General features: G+C 40.1%; 1 protein-coding gene across 1 annotated transcript in view; it reads right to left on the bottom strand.

Moving 5' to 3' along the window:
* LOC126072068 (olfactory receptor 18-like) overlaps positions 1 to 15,943 on the bottom strand; it is a 32,905-nt gene extending 16,962 nt beyond the window's left edge. The window contains exon 1 of the mRNA XM_049876738.1: positions 15,482 to 15,943. Coding sequence (XP_049732695.1) covers positions 15,482 to 15,943 — 462 coding nt within the window. The remainder of the gene's footprint in view (positions 1 to 15,481) is intronic.
* Between the last annotated feature and the right edge of the window lie 1,113 nt (positions 15,944 to 17,056).

Below are 17,056 nucleotides of genomic sequence, written 5' to 3'. Positions count from 1 at the left end.
TGAGGAGGAAACAATTCTCTCCCACCCCTCTGTGTGCACTGTCTCCCATGGTACTCACTGGATTGCACTGGGTCTCTGCTAGGGCATGATCAAAATTCGTGGGTTCAGCACTCCTTCCCTCCCTCATGTGCCTGATGTCTAAGGCTCCTTCCTCAGGACTGACAAGAAGAGAGAACCAGACTTGGATGTCCTTAGGCAAACCACCACTCTAGAGAAGAGACATGGGTACGGACCTCACTGGACAGATGGGCACAGGCATGTTATTTACAGCAATATGCCTTTGAAGCTCAATGCCCAGAGTACACAATTAGCCAAATTGGTTCACGTTATTCCAGTCTCTGAAGACTTGTAAATATTAATGTAACAAGAAGTGGAGAAAGTGAATGTCCATGGTATCTGAGCTCTCCCATTAAAAGGAGGAAGCTAGCCTGCATTTCTCACCTCTAATTTCAAACTTGTACAGATCTTAACATAAAAATCGGAGATTTCTTTTTCAATTGTTCAATTTAAAACACCGGTGTACAATTTAATATCTTCAAGCCCATTGAATGAATCATGTAATTTAGGAAGAATTAAGTATTCTATAAAAAGCCTGGTGGCCTGGCCACATGTGCCGTCAACGAAGCTTTTTGACAAGCTTTTCCAAACTGGCTGGGGATCCCCAGGCACATGAATTCACTAGTGTGCGCTACCACGCTTATGAGCACTCTCAGGGCATTTTCTTGTTTCTCTCTACTTTCCTTCCTTTCCTTTTCCAGACCATGCGGCCATTTGTACCTTCACCGCAGCTTTTGGGCAGGCTGTGTCATCACTGCTCGGCTGGGGAGCCACAGGCACACAGCTTCACAATTCCACTTCACAATGCCAGGGAACGCCCTTAGGACATTTTTTTTTTCTTTTAGGGTTTCTTATCTCTCTTTAACTTCCTTTCTGCTGACTACTTGACTACATGCACCATCCCTACCGCTTTATGGCAGGCTGTGCCATACCGCTTGGCTAGACTGTTGACAGCACACATCTTCACAGTATGCACCACCACACCAGTGCAGTCTGTCAGGGCATTTTTTTTTCTCAGTTTCTTGTCTCTCTCTACATTCCTTCCTTTTCTTACTCTCCATCACTTAACCACATGTCCACATTTTCTTTTCTTTACTTTTGTGGTTTTCTTTCAGGTTCTTTCTTATCTCTCTCTCCCTTCCTCCATTTCCTTTATTCTGCATACCTAGCCACTGTGCAGTCTCTGCCCCTTCTTGATGGGCTTTGCAACACCACCCAGCTAGAAATCACAAGCACACAGCTTCCCTGGGCCCACGTCACTCCACCAGCAGGGTCCCTTAGCACCATTTATTTTTCTTCTGTCTCACTCTCTTCTCTCTCTTTTTTCCCACACCTACTTAGTTCCACACTTCACATCCTCCCTCTTTCCTCCTATCTAATTGCACCATGCACTGAGCACTCATCCCCGAACATCACAGGCGGCCCCGCACTGCTGCACTGCCTCACCCTCTCAGCTACAGTATGTGCTGCAAATGACCCATCCCAACTCCTCGCCATCCAATGGACCTGCCCTGCTCCACCATAGCTGAGGGACCAGCTAAAAAATTTACGACAGAGAAACAGGGAGATCAATCAAAAAATGACAACAATGTTAGAACAATAAAAGAGGGAATAAATGGTGTAGGTGTAAAACTTTCAAAGGGAGGGGAAGTCAGGCCACTACCAATAAAAACTCGTTTAATCTTGGGAAGATGGGCTAAGTTTCAAGGTACCACAAAGAAAATTAACAAACCTGGAGGCAAAGCCACCATGGAGATCTAGACGGAAGCACCACGCCGTCTCTCCACAGCAAAGACCAAAAAATAAAAAAATAAGTAAAACAGAAACAAACGTCAATCCTGGAACCCTAAGCATCAAATGAAGAGATAAAGAACTCAACCAAGCACTGAACGGAATGAGAAACTCACAAAGAACAGAGAGCAATAAGAAATACAAGTGGAAATCCCCTTTCAGCTAACACAGCACAAATTCACCATCTTGGAATTCTGTGGAGATCAGTGGAGAGGGAGTAAGGAAAAGCAGATTCACAGAGCTCCCAGCGGGAGACAGAGCACCTGGTAACCAGCAATACATGCTTTTCTACCCCTTACATTTCCTCCCCCTGCTTGGCTTCCGCTGCTTCCCAGCAAGCTGATCCATTACTTCCCAGGGGGTTGATCCACTACATCCCAGCGGGCCAAGCAACCATGGCCTTGGAGGTGCTTCCTCCATGCCATGAGTATTGACCCCCCCCCCACACCACCCAGCTCCTTCAGTGCCATTTCTTTGTCGCTGGTGTTGCTTTTTTCAGGTTCTTTTCATTTCTTCCCTGCCTCTCACCTCCTCCCCCTCACCCCACCTCTCAAACACCTGACTCTGTGTGCCATCTATGTTTCTTCTTGACAGGCTATGAAGTACTGCTCAGCTGGGGAAGTGCTATACCAGTCCACTCCACCGTGTAGGTGGAATCCCTGAAGGCATTTTTTTTTTTTCTGTTTATTTTTCTTCATTTCTTGGTTTCTTGTCTCTCGACTCCAATGTAAGTCACCCTCCGCAATTTTTTTTTTTTTTCGGCTCCTACCTCCCTCTCTGTCTTCTTTCCCATACAATCAAAAGCAAAAATTTGAGAGTGATTCAAGTTTAAAAAAAAAAAAAAGAGGTGGGGAGAATATGGAAAACACAGAGAGGATCATGGAAGAATTGCTGACAGAAAACTTCCTTAATATAATAGCTGACCATCCAAGAAGCACAAGGAGCCCCATATACGACAGATCTCAAAAGAAAATTACCAAGGCATATCATAATCACACTCGCTAAAGCCAAAGACAAAGAAAGAATCCTTAGAGCAGCTTGAAAAGTGACAGAATGGATTAAAAAAAACAGGATCCATCAATATGCTGTCTGTAAGAGACACACCATAGAAACAAAAGCATAAACCTATTCAAAATCAAAGTATGGAAAAATATATATATATCAAGGAAACAGATATTATAAAAAAGAGCAGGAGTGCCAAAACTAATCTCAAATAAAATAGATTTTAAGACAAAATCTACCACAAAAGACAAAGAAGGGCACTACAAAATGATTAAAGGGATGACCCATCATGAAGACATAACCATAATAAATATCTATGCACCCAAAAACAGGCTCCAAAATGTATAAAAGAAACTCTAACAGAACTGAAAAGAGAAACTGACAGTTCCACAATAATAATACTAGGAGACTTCAACACACCACTCTCAGTAAGGGACAAAACATCTAGAAAGAAACTCATCAAAGACACAGAAGATCTAAAGGCCACAATCAGCCAACTTGAACTAATAGACATATATAGATCACTCCACCCAACTGCTGCAAAGCACACACTGTTTTCCAATGCACATGCAACATTCTCCAGGACAGACCATATCTTAGGCAACCAAGCAATCCTCAACACTGAGACAACACAAAGTAACTTCTCCGATCACAATGCCATAAAAGTAGAAATTAATAACACAGAGAGCAAAGGAAAAAAACCTAATACATGAAGTCTGAATCACACCCTGCTTAAAAACCACTGGGAAATGTTGCTGTAGTTGTTAGGTGCCATCCAGTCGGTCCCAACTCATAGTAACCCTATGTATCACAGAACAAAACAATGCCTAGTCCTATACCATGCTCTCAATCATTGTTATGCTTGAGCCCATTGTTGCAGCCACTGCATCGAACCATGTCATTGAGGGTCTTCCTTTTTCTACTGACCCTGTACCTTCCCAAGCATGATGTCCCTCTCCACGAACAGACTCAACCTGACAACACGTCCAAAGTATGTAAGACGCAGTCTCGCCATCCTTGCTTCTAAGGAGCATTCAGGCTGCACTTCTTCCAATACACACATGATTGTTCTTTTGGCAGTCATGGTATATTCAACATTCTTGTCAACACCTCAATACAAAGCCATCAATTCCTCTTCATTCTTCCTCATTCATTGTCCAGCTTTCGCATGCATATGATGTGATTGGGAAATAGAAGAAATCAAAGATGGAATCAAAAAATTCACAGAATCACAGAAGAATGAAAACACTTCATGCCAAAACTTTGGCACACAATAAAGAAAGCACTCAGAGGTCAATTAAGGGCAATAGGTGCACACATCAAAAAGGAAGAAAGGGACAAAATCAAAACATTAGCCACACAACTCAGACAAATAGAAAGAGAACAGCAAAAGAAGCCGAGCCACCAGAAGAAAGGAAACAAAAAGATCAGAACAGAAATAAATGAAATAGAGAATAGAAAAACAATAGAATCAACAAAGCCAAAAGTTGGTTCTTTGATAGAATCAACAATATCAACAAACCATTTGGGAAAATTGAAAAAAAGGAAAACAGGGGAGGACACAAATAACCCAAATAAGAAATAAAACAGAGGACACTACAACAGACCCAACTGAAACAAAAAGATTCATAACAGACTACTATGAGAAACTATACTCCAACAAATTTGAAACCCTAGAGGAAATCCACAAATTTCTAAAAACACACTACCTACCCAGATTAACACAAATTGAAGTTGAAAATATGAACAGACCCATCACAAGAGAAGAGATTGAAAACGTAATTAAAAAAAAAAAAAAACTCAGAACAACAACAAAAAAAACTCTGGCCCAGAAGATTTCAGTGGAGAATACTATTCAAATTCAGAGAAAAGCTTACACCAATACTACTCAAACTATTTCAGGACATAGCAAAGGAAGGGATACTTTTGAATTCATTCTAGGAAACAATCATAAACCTAATACCAAAGGCAGGCAAAGACATCACACACACACATGCACAAATTACTGACCAATATCTCTCATGAATATAGAGGCAAAAATTCTCATCAAAATTCTAGCCAAATAGAATTCAGAATCATATCAAAAAATAATACACCCCTACCAAGTGGGATTCATACCAGGTATGCAAAGATGGTTCAACATTAGAAAATTAATCAACAAAATCCCCCACATAAATAAAAGAATCACAGGACCCTCTCGATCAATGAAGAAAAGGCATTTGACAAAGTCCAACACACATTCCTGATAAAAACTCTCAATAAAATAAGTATAGAAGGGAAATTCCTCAACATACTAAAGGACATCTGTACAAAACCAACAGCCAACATCATTTTAATGGAGAGAGGTTGAAAATATTCCCCATGCGAACAAGAATAAGACAAAGTTGCCCTTTATTGCTATTCCTATTTAACACTGAACTGGAAGTTCTTGCTAGAGCAAAAAGGCAAGAAAAAGAAATAAAATGCATGAAAATTGTGGAGGAAGAAGTAAAACTGTCCCTATGTGAGGATGATATGATACTATACATAAGAAAACCCAAAGGCTCCATGAGAAAACTATTGGAACTAATAGAAAGATTGAGCAGATTAGCAGGATAAAAGGTAAACATAAAAAAATCAGTTGAATTCCTGTATGCCAATAAAGAGAATTACAAAAAGGAAATCAGGGGGAAAAAAATCATATATAATAGCCCCTAAAAAAATAAAATTCTTAGGAATAAATCTAACCAAGGATATAAAAAACCTATATGAAGAAAACCAAAAACACTACTGTAAGAAACCAAAAGAATTACATAAATGGAAAAACATACTAAGTTCATGAATAGGTAGACTAAACTTTGTGAAAATATCGATTCTACCCAAAGGAATCTACCCATATAGTCCAATACCAATCCAAATATCAACAGCATTCTTTAATGAGATAGAAAGAGTAATCATTAACTTTATATGGAAAGGGAAGAGGATCCAGATAAATAAAGCACTATTGAAGAAAAAAAAAGTAGGAGGGCACCCACTACCTGACCTCATGAACCTACTATTCAGCTACGGTACTCAAAACAGCCTGGTACTGGTACAACAACAGATATATTGACCAATGGAACAGAATCGAGAACCCAGGTGTAAATCCATCTGCCTGCGGTCTTTGACAAGGGACTAAAGTCCATTAATTGGGGAAAAGACAGTCTTTTTAACAAATGATGCTGGCAAAACTGAATGCCCATCTCCAAAACAAAATGAAACAGGACCCGTACTTCACACCATACAAAAAAAAAAAAAACTAGTTCAAAATGGATCAAAGGCCTAAATATAAAACCAAAAATTATAATGGTCATACAAGACAAAATAGGGCCAAACCTAAAGACCCTAATACATGGCATAAACAGGACACAAGTCATAATTAGCAACATACAAACACTAGAAGACAAGCCAGGTAACTGGGATCTTCTAAAAATAAAACACACTCATCAAAAGACTTCACTAAAAGAGTGAAAAGAGAACCTACAGACTGGGAAAAGAGTTTAGGCTGTGACAATTTCAACAAAGGTCTAATCTCTAAAATCTACAGGTAAATCCAACATCCACACAGCAAAAAAAGACAAATATTCCATTTAAAAAATGGGCAAAGGATATGTGTACACAACTTCACCAAAGAAGACATTCAAGCAGCTAACAGGTACATGAGGAAATGTTCACAATAACAAGCCATTAGAGAAATGCAAATCAAAACCACAATAAGTTACCATCTCACACTGACTTTCCTGGCATGAATCAAAAAAACAGAAAATAACAAATGTTGGAGATGCTGCAGGGAGATTGGAACTCTTATGCGCTGCTGGTACAACCATTCTGGAAAATGATACAGCGCTTCCTTAAAAAGTTAGAAATAGAAATACCATATGATCCAGCAATCCCACTCCTAGGAAAAAAAACACCCTAGAGAAATAAGAGCAGTCACATGAATAGACATAGGCACACCCAGGTTCATTGCAGCACTGTTCACAATAGCAAAAAGATGGTGCCCATCAACAGATGAATGGATAAACCAACTATGGTACATACACACAATGGAATACTACACAATAAAGAATAATAATGAATCTGCAAAGCATTTCACAAAATGGCTGAATCTGGTGGGCATTGAGCTGAGTGAAATAAGTCAGTCAGAAAAGAATAAATATTGTGTGTGACCACTACTATAAAAACTCATGAAAAGGTTTACACACAAAAAGAAACTATCTTTGATGGTTAAAAGGGAGGGGAAGAGTGGGAAGCAAAAAACACTGAATGACAATAGATAAGTAGTAACTTTGGGGAAGGGTAAGACAGTACACGATACTGGGGAAGCCAGAACACATTGTCCAAGGCAAGCTCATGGAAACTCCATAGACACATCCAAATTCCCTGAGGAACCAAATCACTGGGCTGAGGGCTGTGGGGACTATGGTCCCAGGGAACATTTAGTTCAATTGGCATAACATAGTTTACAAAGAAAATGTTCTACATTCTACTTTGGTGATTAGCGTCTGGCATCTTAAAATCTTGTGAGTAGCCACCTAAGATACTCCACTGGTCTCACCCTGTCTGGAGCAAGAGAGAATGAAGAAAACCAAAGACACAAGGGAAAGATTAGTCCAAGGGACTAATGGACCCCAATTTCCACAGCGTCCACCAGACTGAGTCCAGCACAACTCGACAGTGCCCAGCTACCACCACCAAATGCTCTGACAGCGATCAGAATAGAGGGTCCCAGACAGAGCTAGAGAAAAATGTAGAACAAAATTCCAACTCACAAGCAAACAAAAAAAAAAAAACACCAGACTTACTGCTCTGACAGAGACTGAAGAAACCCTGGGAATATGTCGCTCAGATACCCTTATACCTTAGTAATGAAGTCACGCCTGAGGTTCACCATCATCCAAAAATTAGACCGGCCCATAAAACAAAATGAGACAAAATGGGCAAAAGTGGTAATAGGGAACCCAAGGTTGAGAAGGAGAGAGTGCTGACAATCAATGCAACAAAACAATACATATATTGTTTAATGAGAAACTACTATGCTCTGTAAACCTTCGTCTAAAGTACAATAAAAACTGAAAAAAAAAAAAAAAGATAACTTGTCCATACCGCTGTGGTTTACAAACTGTGCATCAAGTCACCCCCGGGTGTCATAGTGAACTCAGAGGGGTGCCACGAACTATTTTACATTTTTGAGGGAAGCTCAGTGACATCTGAATCTGGTAGGCATTATGCTGAGTGAACTATTTGCTTGAGATAATTTATAGTTTCAACAGTTAATAGCATCATAATATACTCTCTCTGATGACATCACATTTTTGCAAAGCTAAATTTTTGGAAGTTGCCATGACAAAAAGCAAATACCACACGAAATCTGGAAATCAGGGTGTTTAGTATGATTCCAAGGCCTGAGAAGTTGTGCAGTGCCTAATAGGCATACAGATCCCATCAGAACTGTGGCTTTTTAAAAATAAAATATTTTTCCTCAAAAAAAGAAAGAAAATATTCTACATTTTACTTTATTGAGTACCATCTGGGATCTTAAAAGCTTCCAGGTGATCATGTAAGATACTCCACTGGTCTCACCCTATCTGGAGCAAGAGAGAATGAAGAAAACCAAAGATACAGAGGAAAGACTATTCAAAGGAATAAAAGACCACAACTACCACAACCTCCACCAGACTGAGTCCAGCACAACTAGATGGTGGCTGGCTACCACCACCGACTGCTCTGACAGGGATCAGAATAGAGGATCCCAGATAGAGCTAGAGAAAATTGTAGAACAGAATCCTAACTCGCTCAAAAAAAAAAAAAAAAAAGACCACACAGATTTGTCTGACACAGACTGGAGAAAACCCGAGACTTTTGACTCAATACTGAAGTCAGCCCTGAGGCTCACCCTTCAGCCAAAGATTAGACAGGCCAATAAAACCAAATGAGACTAAATGGGCTCGCCAGCCCAGGGGCAAACGAGAAGGTGGGGGAAAGGAAAGCTGGCAATGGAGAACCCAATGTAGTAAAGGGATGAGGGTTGACGTGTCATGGGAGTGGCAACCAATGTCACAAAAAATATGTATGTTAATTGTTTAATGAGAGACTGTTTTGTTCTTTAAACCCTCATCTAAAATTAAAAAAAAAATCTGGTAAAAACCTGGTGGCACAGTGATTAAAGTGCTTGGTTGCTAACCAAAAAGTTGGTGGTTGAAATCCACCTAGCCACTCCGCAGAAGGACCTGGTGATGTGCTCTCATAAAGATTACAGTCTAAAAAACTCTAGGGTGCAGTTCTGCTTTGCCATATGGGGTCAGTATGAGTTGACAGCACCTAACAACAACAAAAGGTCTTCTATACCAAGAATCTGATGCTATTTTTGTTCTCTGAACTGTTATTTGTGTCATGAAGGAAAATTTCCAACTTTCAGTCTTACTTTCTATAATCCTTCCATAAGGCTGTAATTTCATGAGTTGGCAATTTACATTTTTTGCTACTTTGAATGACAGCAACAGTTCTAATTTTTCTCTGTTGTTAATGTGTGATACTACTTTGGAAAATTGTTTACTTTTTGTCATACTTATTTGGCAACTTGATCCGTCCCCTAAATACCTCTGAGGGCCTCACAAATGACTGCATTCTAAAGGTTGGTCAGGGCTGCAGTCAGCTCAAGACCTCACTGAAAGTGGATCTTTTTCCAAGGTCACTCAGGCATCAGTTAGCAGGATTTGTTCCACACAGGCTGTTGGCCAGAGGCCTCCCGTAACTTCTGACCACATAGACCTCTCCACCAGGCAGCTGGCAACAGGGAAGCTGGCTTTCATCAGAGCGAGCTGGCCAAAGAGCAGGAGAGGGCTGGCAAGATGGATGCTAGATTCTTTTTACACCCCAATGTCGGAAGTGATATCCCAAGAGTTTTCCAAATTCTATTTGATGGAAACAACTGATTCCAGCAGACACTCCAGAGGATGTTTATCCACAAGAACGTTAATACAGGAGGTGTGGGTTGTTGGGAGAATCTTAGAAGTCACACACTACACAGGCTTCACTCTGTATAAGGATGGTGGCTCTGAGCACAACTAAATTCTAAATAGGTCCCTCTGCTTTCCAGCATAATCACAATCCATAGCACCACCATGCATGCAGCAAACATTCTCTGAAGAAAAACAGGCACAGGGTAGAATTCCTAGAAACCCCACCATAGTGCTGCTGAACTTGAAGTCAGAAGGCCCTCTGGTTTCTCTAGCAGCAGCAGAGTCCTTGCATTAGGCCAGTTGCACCCTTTCCATGCACAAGCTCAACACACATCCCCAACAACAACTGATATCAGCCTAACTGCAAAGGGCTCGCTTCACTCCAGAATGTAACTCTCCTTAGATTTTTCTGTTCACAACTCTTGCAACCTTTAATAAAATGTGCTTATGGCTTATCCAGTTTGTTTCCCTAGTAGATAAAGTGGAATAATAGTGTGTGGCACCTTTTACCTCCTATCCAAACAGCCACTTGGGTTAGGTTTCTCTATTCTGAAGCACTCAGAGATTGCTCTGTAATTAGCAGACAAAAAGAACACTGGAATATATACCCAGTGACACTGAATATGGACAAAAGGATGCTATTTACCTATGTGTGGGTAAAACGCTGAGGGTAATTTTGGGGAGACCAAATAGCAGGTGTGTAGGAGTGGATAAAGAAGATAAGCATTGAGAGCTTTCAGCACCCTTGGATAGTTGCAAAATTTTAATATTAAACATAATGGAAAGAGGGGATCAGATTCTAGAGTCACTGCCAAATTGAGTGTAGAGGACAGCTGTATAAAAACCAGAGAGAGTTGTGTTCTTGTGGTAAAAAGAGAGATTTGCTTTGTGCTTTTCCCACTTCCCTCTCTGAATGAATATCCTTAAAGGAAAAGGAGAGATACCACATTCCTGCATTCTCCTCTTAGATGTCCAATTGAGGAACACCTACCTTCGATTTTTTATGGCTGTGTTATTTATAGAACTTATCAAACCCTACCCTTCATTTTACAACCCTTATTCTTGCATGTGAACACAAGATCACATCATATGCTCATAATAGCAAAAACAAACAAACCATACATTTCTTCTTTGGGAGTTCTAAAGGTCTCTATGGAAGACATAATGTCCCAAGGAGGAAGAAAAATACTGGATGTATGGATGTTAAATTCTCTTCACCTTTATTTTATAAGACAATGAATAATTTATTCAACATTATAAAAATTAGAGATGGGACTGATCTCTGGTATTAATGCAGTAGATTTGTACTATATATAGAAACGACATACTATCCTTGCCCTTGAACCTCTCAGGGTTTTAATGTGTAAAGATAAAATGTAATGGTCATCAGGCATCCAAGATAAAGAACAATTTATTTGAATGTCTTCTACTTTTGAGTAGATGTCAACAACAATAATATCTATTTTTCCTGAATTCTTACAATGCATGACATGTATTATCCAGTTAATCCTTACAATGCCGTGAGCTAAATAATATAGAAAATGAAGAATCAACAGGCTTGAGAGTTAAATAACAAGTCCACATTGACAAAGACAATGACTTAGAGGAGCTAATGCTGAAAATCAAACAGTTTCCCTGCAAATCCCATTAGTTGAGCTACTCTAATGGCCTAACTGTATGGTGAATACATTAGTTTCCACTTACTAATCATTACTGGGTACTAAACAGGGTTCTCCTCACTACTTTTGATTGCCCCCTCTTAACTATTCTCTCAGATGAGTGCTTTGGTACCACAACAATAGAGATGAAGAAGTTAAACAGAAACATGTTTTATATTATGCCTAAAGGCACAGTTTGTAGTGTCAAGTTCGTTTTGAATTCTTGGAATGCACACTTAAAATGAACTTCTTAAAATGGCATGAAGGACTAGCATTTGATGACACTACTATTTAATCCAATCTTGACAACATTACATACAGTCATCACAATGGGCTTGGAGGATTGGCACTACTAATCACAATTTGATGATGAGGACTCTGAGGATCAATGAGGTGCACTGAGTTGCCAAAATTGTCCTGTTTATAAGGCAAGATCTGGTTGGAAGTATGTCAGCAACTCCCACACCTTTTCCATAAATCCGCGATTTCTCTTCCATATGAAAGGTAAGTATACCACTTTTTAACCGCCATTGGGAACCTCTGACATATTCCCTTCCAGGCTTTCCCCATTTATAGCATTAATCTAATAGCATCACTCATTCTAAGTCTTGATGTTGGAAGAGAAAGAAGAAAATGTTACCTTTCAGGAAAGACTACCATGAGATATCAAAAGGAAATACTTTAAGTACATCAATCTTTTTCCCCATTCCTCGGTTTGCAGAAATGAATATGTAACTTAGTTCTAGGGTAGATGGGACTCATAAAGTCTCATTGCAGTTAGCCATAACCATAGAATCACATGATACTTTCCTGTTTTTTTAATAAGAACTATCTCTTCCCACAAACCAGTATGGCCTCATTCTCTGGCAAGTGCGCTCCATTCTCCGTTGTCAAAGTTTCAAATCAGGAAAGTTTGTAGGTGATTTAACTCAGTAGTACAGGACACAGAAAATTAAGCTATTGGATAGGCAGGTTTTCTGAGCATCCAAAATTGCCTCAGAAATTATGCCAATATGTCTAAAGGACATTGCACACCCATGTGTAGAACACAGAAAGAGCCCGAAGACAAGAAAACATAGTAACGTAGTCAAGTCTTCATCAGTCTCCTACAAGTGAAAGGCAATGGCTCTGCTTTCCAGAAGACATGACACTCTGCTATCCTAGAATAATGAAAACTAAGATAAAATTAAATTTATCCACAATGACTTGGTGAATTGATGATCCTAGAGCACTAATACAACCACAGTAATTGGAAATATGATTGTTGTTGTTGTTAGGTGCCATCGAGTCGGTTCCGACTCATAGCGACCCTATGCACAACAGAACAAAACACTGCCTGGTCCTGCGCCATCCTTACAATCGTTGTTATGCTTGAGCTCATTCTTGCAGCCACTGTGTCAATCCACCTCGCTGAGAGTCTTCCTCTTCTCTGCTGACCCTGTACTCTGCCAAGCATCATGTCCTTCTCCAGGGACTGATCTCTCCTAACAACATGTCCAAAGTATGAAGACGCAGTCTCGTCATCCTTGCTTCTAAGGAGCGTTCTGGTTGTACTTCTTCTAAGACAGATTTGTTTGTTCTTTTGGCAGTCCATGGTATATTCAATATTCTTCAACAACACCACAATTCAAAGGCGTCAACTCTTCTTCAGTCTTCCTTATTCATTGTCCAGCCTTCACATGCATATGATGCGATTGAAAATACCATGGCTTGGGTCAGGTGCACCTTAGTCTTCAGGGTGACATCTTTGTTCAACACTTTGAAGAGATCCTTTGCAGCAGATTTGACCAATGCAATGCATCTTTTGATTTCTTGACTGCTGTTTCCGTGGCTGCTAATTGTGGATCCAAGTAAAATGAAATCCTTGACAACTTCAATCTTTTCTCCATTTATCATGTACACCACCTAAATCCTCATTTGTACAGCCTTGACCAAGAGATGTAATTTAGAGCCATCTTTTTTTTCCTGAGCATGCTTTGTAATTGTTCCAATTTTAGACACTTCACACATAACTTTATCCCTCAAATACAATTTTCAGTCAGGATTCAATAAAGAAAAGTGAAAACACCATGAAGAGCACTTCATACAGGAAACTGGCAAAAAACAAGGACTGAAAGACAAAAGACAAAAGGAGCAATGTGGCAATACAGAGATAGTAACTGGGGATAGACACTATGGCACCAAGGTCTAAGAAAACAGACATAAAGAAAATGTCCAGTTTATTAGGGTGTGGTAAACCTTACTGATCATTATTGGAAAAACCTAACAATAAAGTCAGATGGGAATTCAGAAGAGTGGTTTGGGATCCTCCCCTCTCTAGCCCCAGCATCTCGGAGTAAAGTATAGAAGGTGAATCTGGAGAAAGGAGACAATAGCTTATCAACGAACACATATAACCAACTTCATGCTGTGCAGGGCAGAATCACTGGTGGTTCATTGGCAAAATTCTACCCTTCCATGTGGAAACCCAGGTCTGATTTACAACCAATGTACCTCTTCTGCAGCAAAGACCTGTCTGCAGAGGCATGCACTATGTAAAAATGTTGACCAGGTTTCAGCAGAGATTCCAGACTAAGAAAGACTAGTTTGAAAGGCCTGGAGATCTACTTCCAAAAAGCAGTCAGTGAAAACCCTGTGGATCACAAAGGTCTGATCCACGATCAATAACAGAGATGGTGCAGGACTGGGTAGTATTTTCTTCTGTTGTGCATCAGGTCACCACGTGTCAGGGAGACAACTCAAGAGCCACCAACAGCAACATGATGTAAAGGGAGAAGATATGAGAAGAAACATCATCAGGAATATTGTGAAAATTCACTTACCACTTGCTAGGGTGCGTTCTCTCATATCTTTCCCATTGTGAGCTCTGATCACTTTGAGATCTACAGCATCTGCTCAGGAGACGTAAAAGACCCACAACAAACTAGTCATCTTTAAAGAAGTGTCTGAAAAGATCAGTAGTTCTCACATCGACTTGACATTAAAACCTCCTGAGGTTCTTTAAAAATCTTACGCTCAAGCCACATGCTGTTCCAATTAAAACAGAATCCATAGTGGTGGGACCAAAGCACCAATATTTTTTAGCTTCCTGTATGATTTCATTATGAAGTCAAGGTTTAAGACCAGTGACATGCATTCTCACATATAACCTGCATATACGGTTCTGATAGATACAAAAGTAGTCTGGATAATAGAGATGAATTATGGTAAAGGATGAAGATTCTAAATACATAAAAATAGAGTACTGCATTATATCAGAAATCCTGGGTCACAGAAGAGAAGCTACAGATGGCTCCATAGGTACAATGGGATTTGATCTTGCAGATGGACATATCCCAGAATATTTCCACTATCCCAATAAACATGTGACAAAGGAAGCAATGGTCAGATATGAAATCTCAAGATCAAAACCTCTGAGGCCTAGAAAAATTATGTAGCCAAAAAGCAAGATTTATCATTGTAGATCTTAGGATCTGAAATTTGTTCCAACCCATATGCCAAAAAAAGATGGCACAAGTGTTGACATTAAGCAGTTCTGCTGAGGAGCCTCCACAGGGCCCTCTTGATATCTCTGTTCCTCAGGCTGTAGATGAATGGGTTCAGCATGGGGGTGACCACGGTGTACATCACTGAGGACACCGTACACTTCCTGGGAGAAGATGAGACAGCTGAACTGAGGTACACTCCAAGGTCCGTTCCATAAAATAAACATGCAACTGACAGGTGAGAGCCACAGGTGGAAAAGGCTTTATACTTCCCACCTGAAGATAAGACTCTCAGAATGGAGGAAACAATTCGGCTGTAAGAAAAAAGGATCCCTGAGACTGGAACACCACCAAAGATGGCACCAATACAATACATTAATATGATATAGACGGAGCTATCAGAACATGCAAGGCTAAAGAGTCGAGGAGGTTCACAAAAGAAATGAGGGACTTCCACATCTGTGCAGAAGGTAAGTTGTGACACCATTGAAATGTGCACCTGGAAGACCAAAAGGCTGATGAAAAAAGACACCAAAATTAGCAAGCCACAGAGGCGAGGGTTCATGATGACTGTGTAGTGCAGTGGGTGACAGATGGCCACAAACCGGTCATAAGCCATCACAGCGAGGAGCAGATCGTCCAGGCATGTAAAGACATAAAAAAAGGACATTTGTATCAGGCAGCCGCCATAGGTGATGGATTTGCTCTGTGTCTGGATATTCACTAGCATCTTTGGGACTGTGGTGGAAATGAAACCGATGTCAGCCAAGGACAGGTTGGAGAGGAAGAAGTACATGGGGGTGTGGAGATGGGAGTCAGAGGTGACAGCCAGGATGATGAGCAGGTTCCCAGTCACAGTGATCAGGTACATGGACAGGAACAGCCCAAAGAGGAGGGGCTGCAGTTCTGGGTCCTCAGAGAGGCCGAAGAGGAGAAATTCTGGGACACCTGTTAGATTCTGTGGCTCCATGTACTTACAACAGCTTTTGGAAAAAGAAAACAGGATTGTTAAAAGGAAACAGGTAAACAGCTACCCAGTATTGTGTCTGTATTTTGAATTTAAAAAGCTCACAAGCAAAGCCCGCAAACTCACATGTGTTCACACTTAAGGACCTAATACCCCAGTACTTTTCAGCAATCTTACTCACTTACAGCAAACCCAACTGTAGTATTTCTCAAAGCTTTTCCCTCATTGTCTGTTTTATTCACCTCTTTCTGTACCCAACCACTTTAGAGATGCTAGGCTAAAGAAAGTTAAAATGGCAAGGACATTTTATGATAACAAGTTCATAGAAAGAGTGAAATATCACACCCCTCTATGACAGAAGCATACGCAATAAGACATACACTTTTTTAAAGAAAAAAATCATTTCAATTAAAGGATAATAAGAAAATCACTTCCCATTCCAGGGTGTGTAAACAGTTAACACACTTGGCAGCTAGGCAAAAGACTGGAGTCCAACCAGAGGCAACTCAGAAATAAGGCCTGGTAATCTACTTCTGTCCTATATGGTCGCTACGAGTCGGAATCGCCTCGATGGCACAGAGTTCACTGGGGTAATCTACTTCTGAAAAAAACGGTCATTTAAAACCCAACGGAGTACAGTTTACACTGACACACATAGTGTCACCATGAGTCACAATCTGCTCAATGGAAACTGGTAGTTCTTTTTAAGGAGCAGTCAAATGTACTGTATTTACCCAAGAAAAAAAAAAATTTTTTTTTTTTTACACTGGTATAAATTCCCTTGTTTTGGTATATTTAAAAAAAAATGTATATGGGATAGGGACACGTTTTTTTAGAAAAAATGCCATAGAGTTGATTCCAACTCACAGAGACTCCATGTGTTAAAGAATAAAACTGCTCCACAGAGTTTTCATGGCCTTAATCTTTACTGAAGCAGATCAACTAGGTCTTTCTTTCATGGCACTGAAGGGTGCAATCAAACCACCAACCTTTATGTTAGTAGCTGAGCTCAAACCATTGGCTTCACCCAGGGACCTCATTAGCTGGATTCTAAACTAAAATAAAATGTTCGTAATTAGAGAGTTTGTTTATATGTCAAATACCTTCACAGGTTTT

Source organism: Elephas maximus, chromosome 3 (genome assembly GCF_024166365.1).
Source record: "Elephas maximus indicus isolate mEleMax1 chromosome 3, mEleMax1 primary haplotype, whole genome shotgun sequence".
NCBI lineage: Eukaryota > Metazoa > Chordata > Mammalia > Proboscidea > Elephantidae > Elephas > Elephas maximus.
This window is presented reverse-complemented; position numbering and strand designations above follow the sequence as displayed.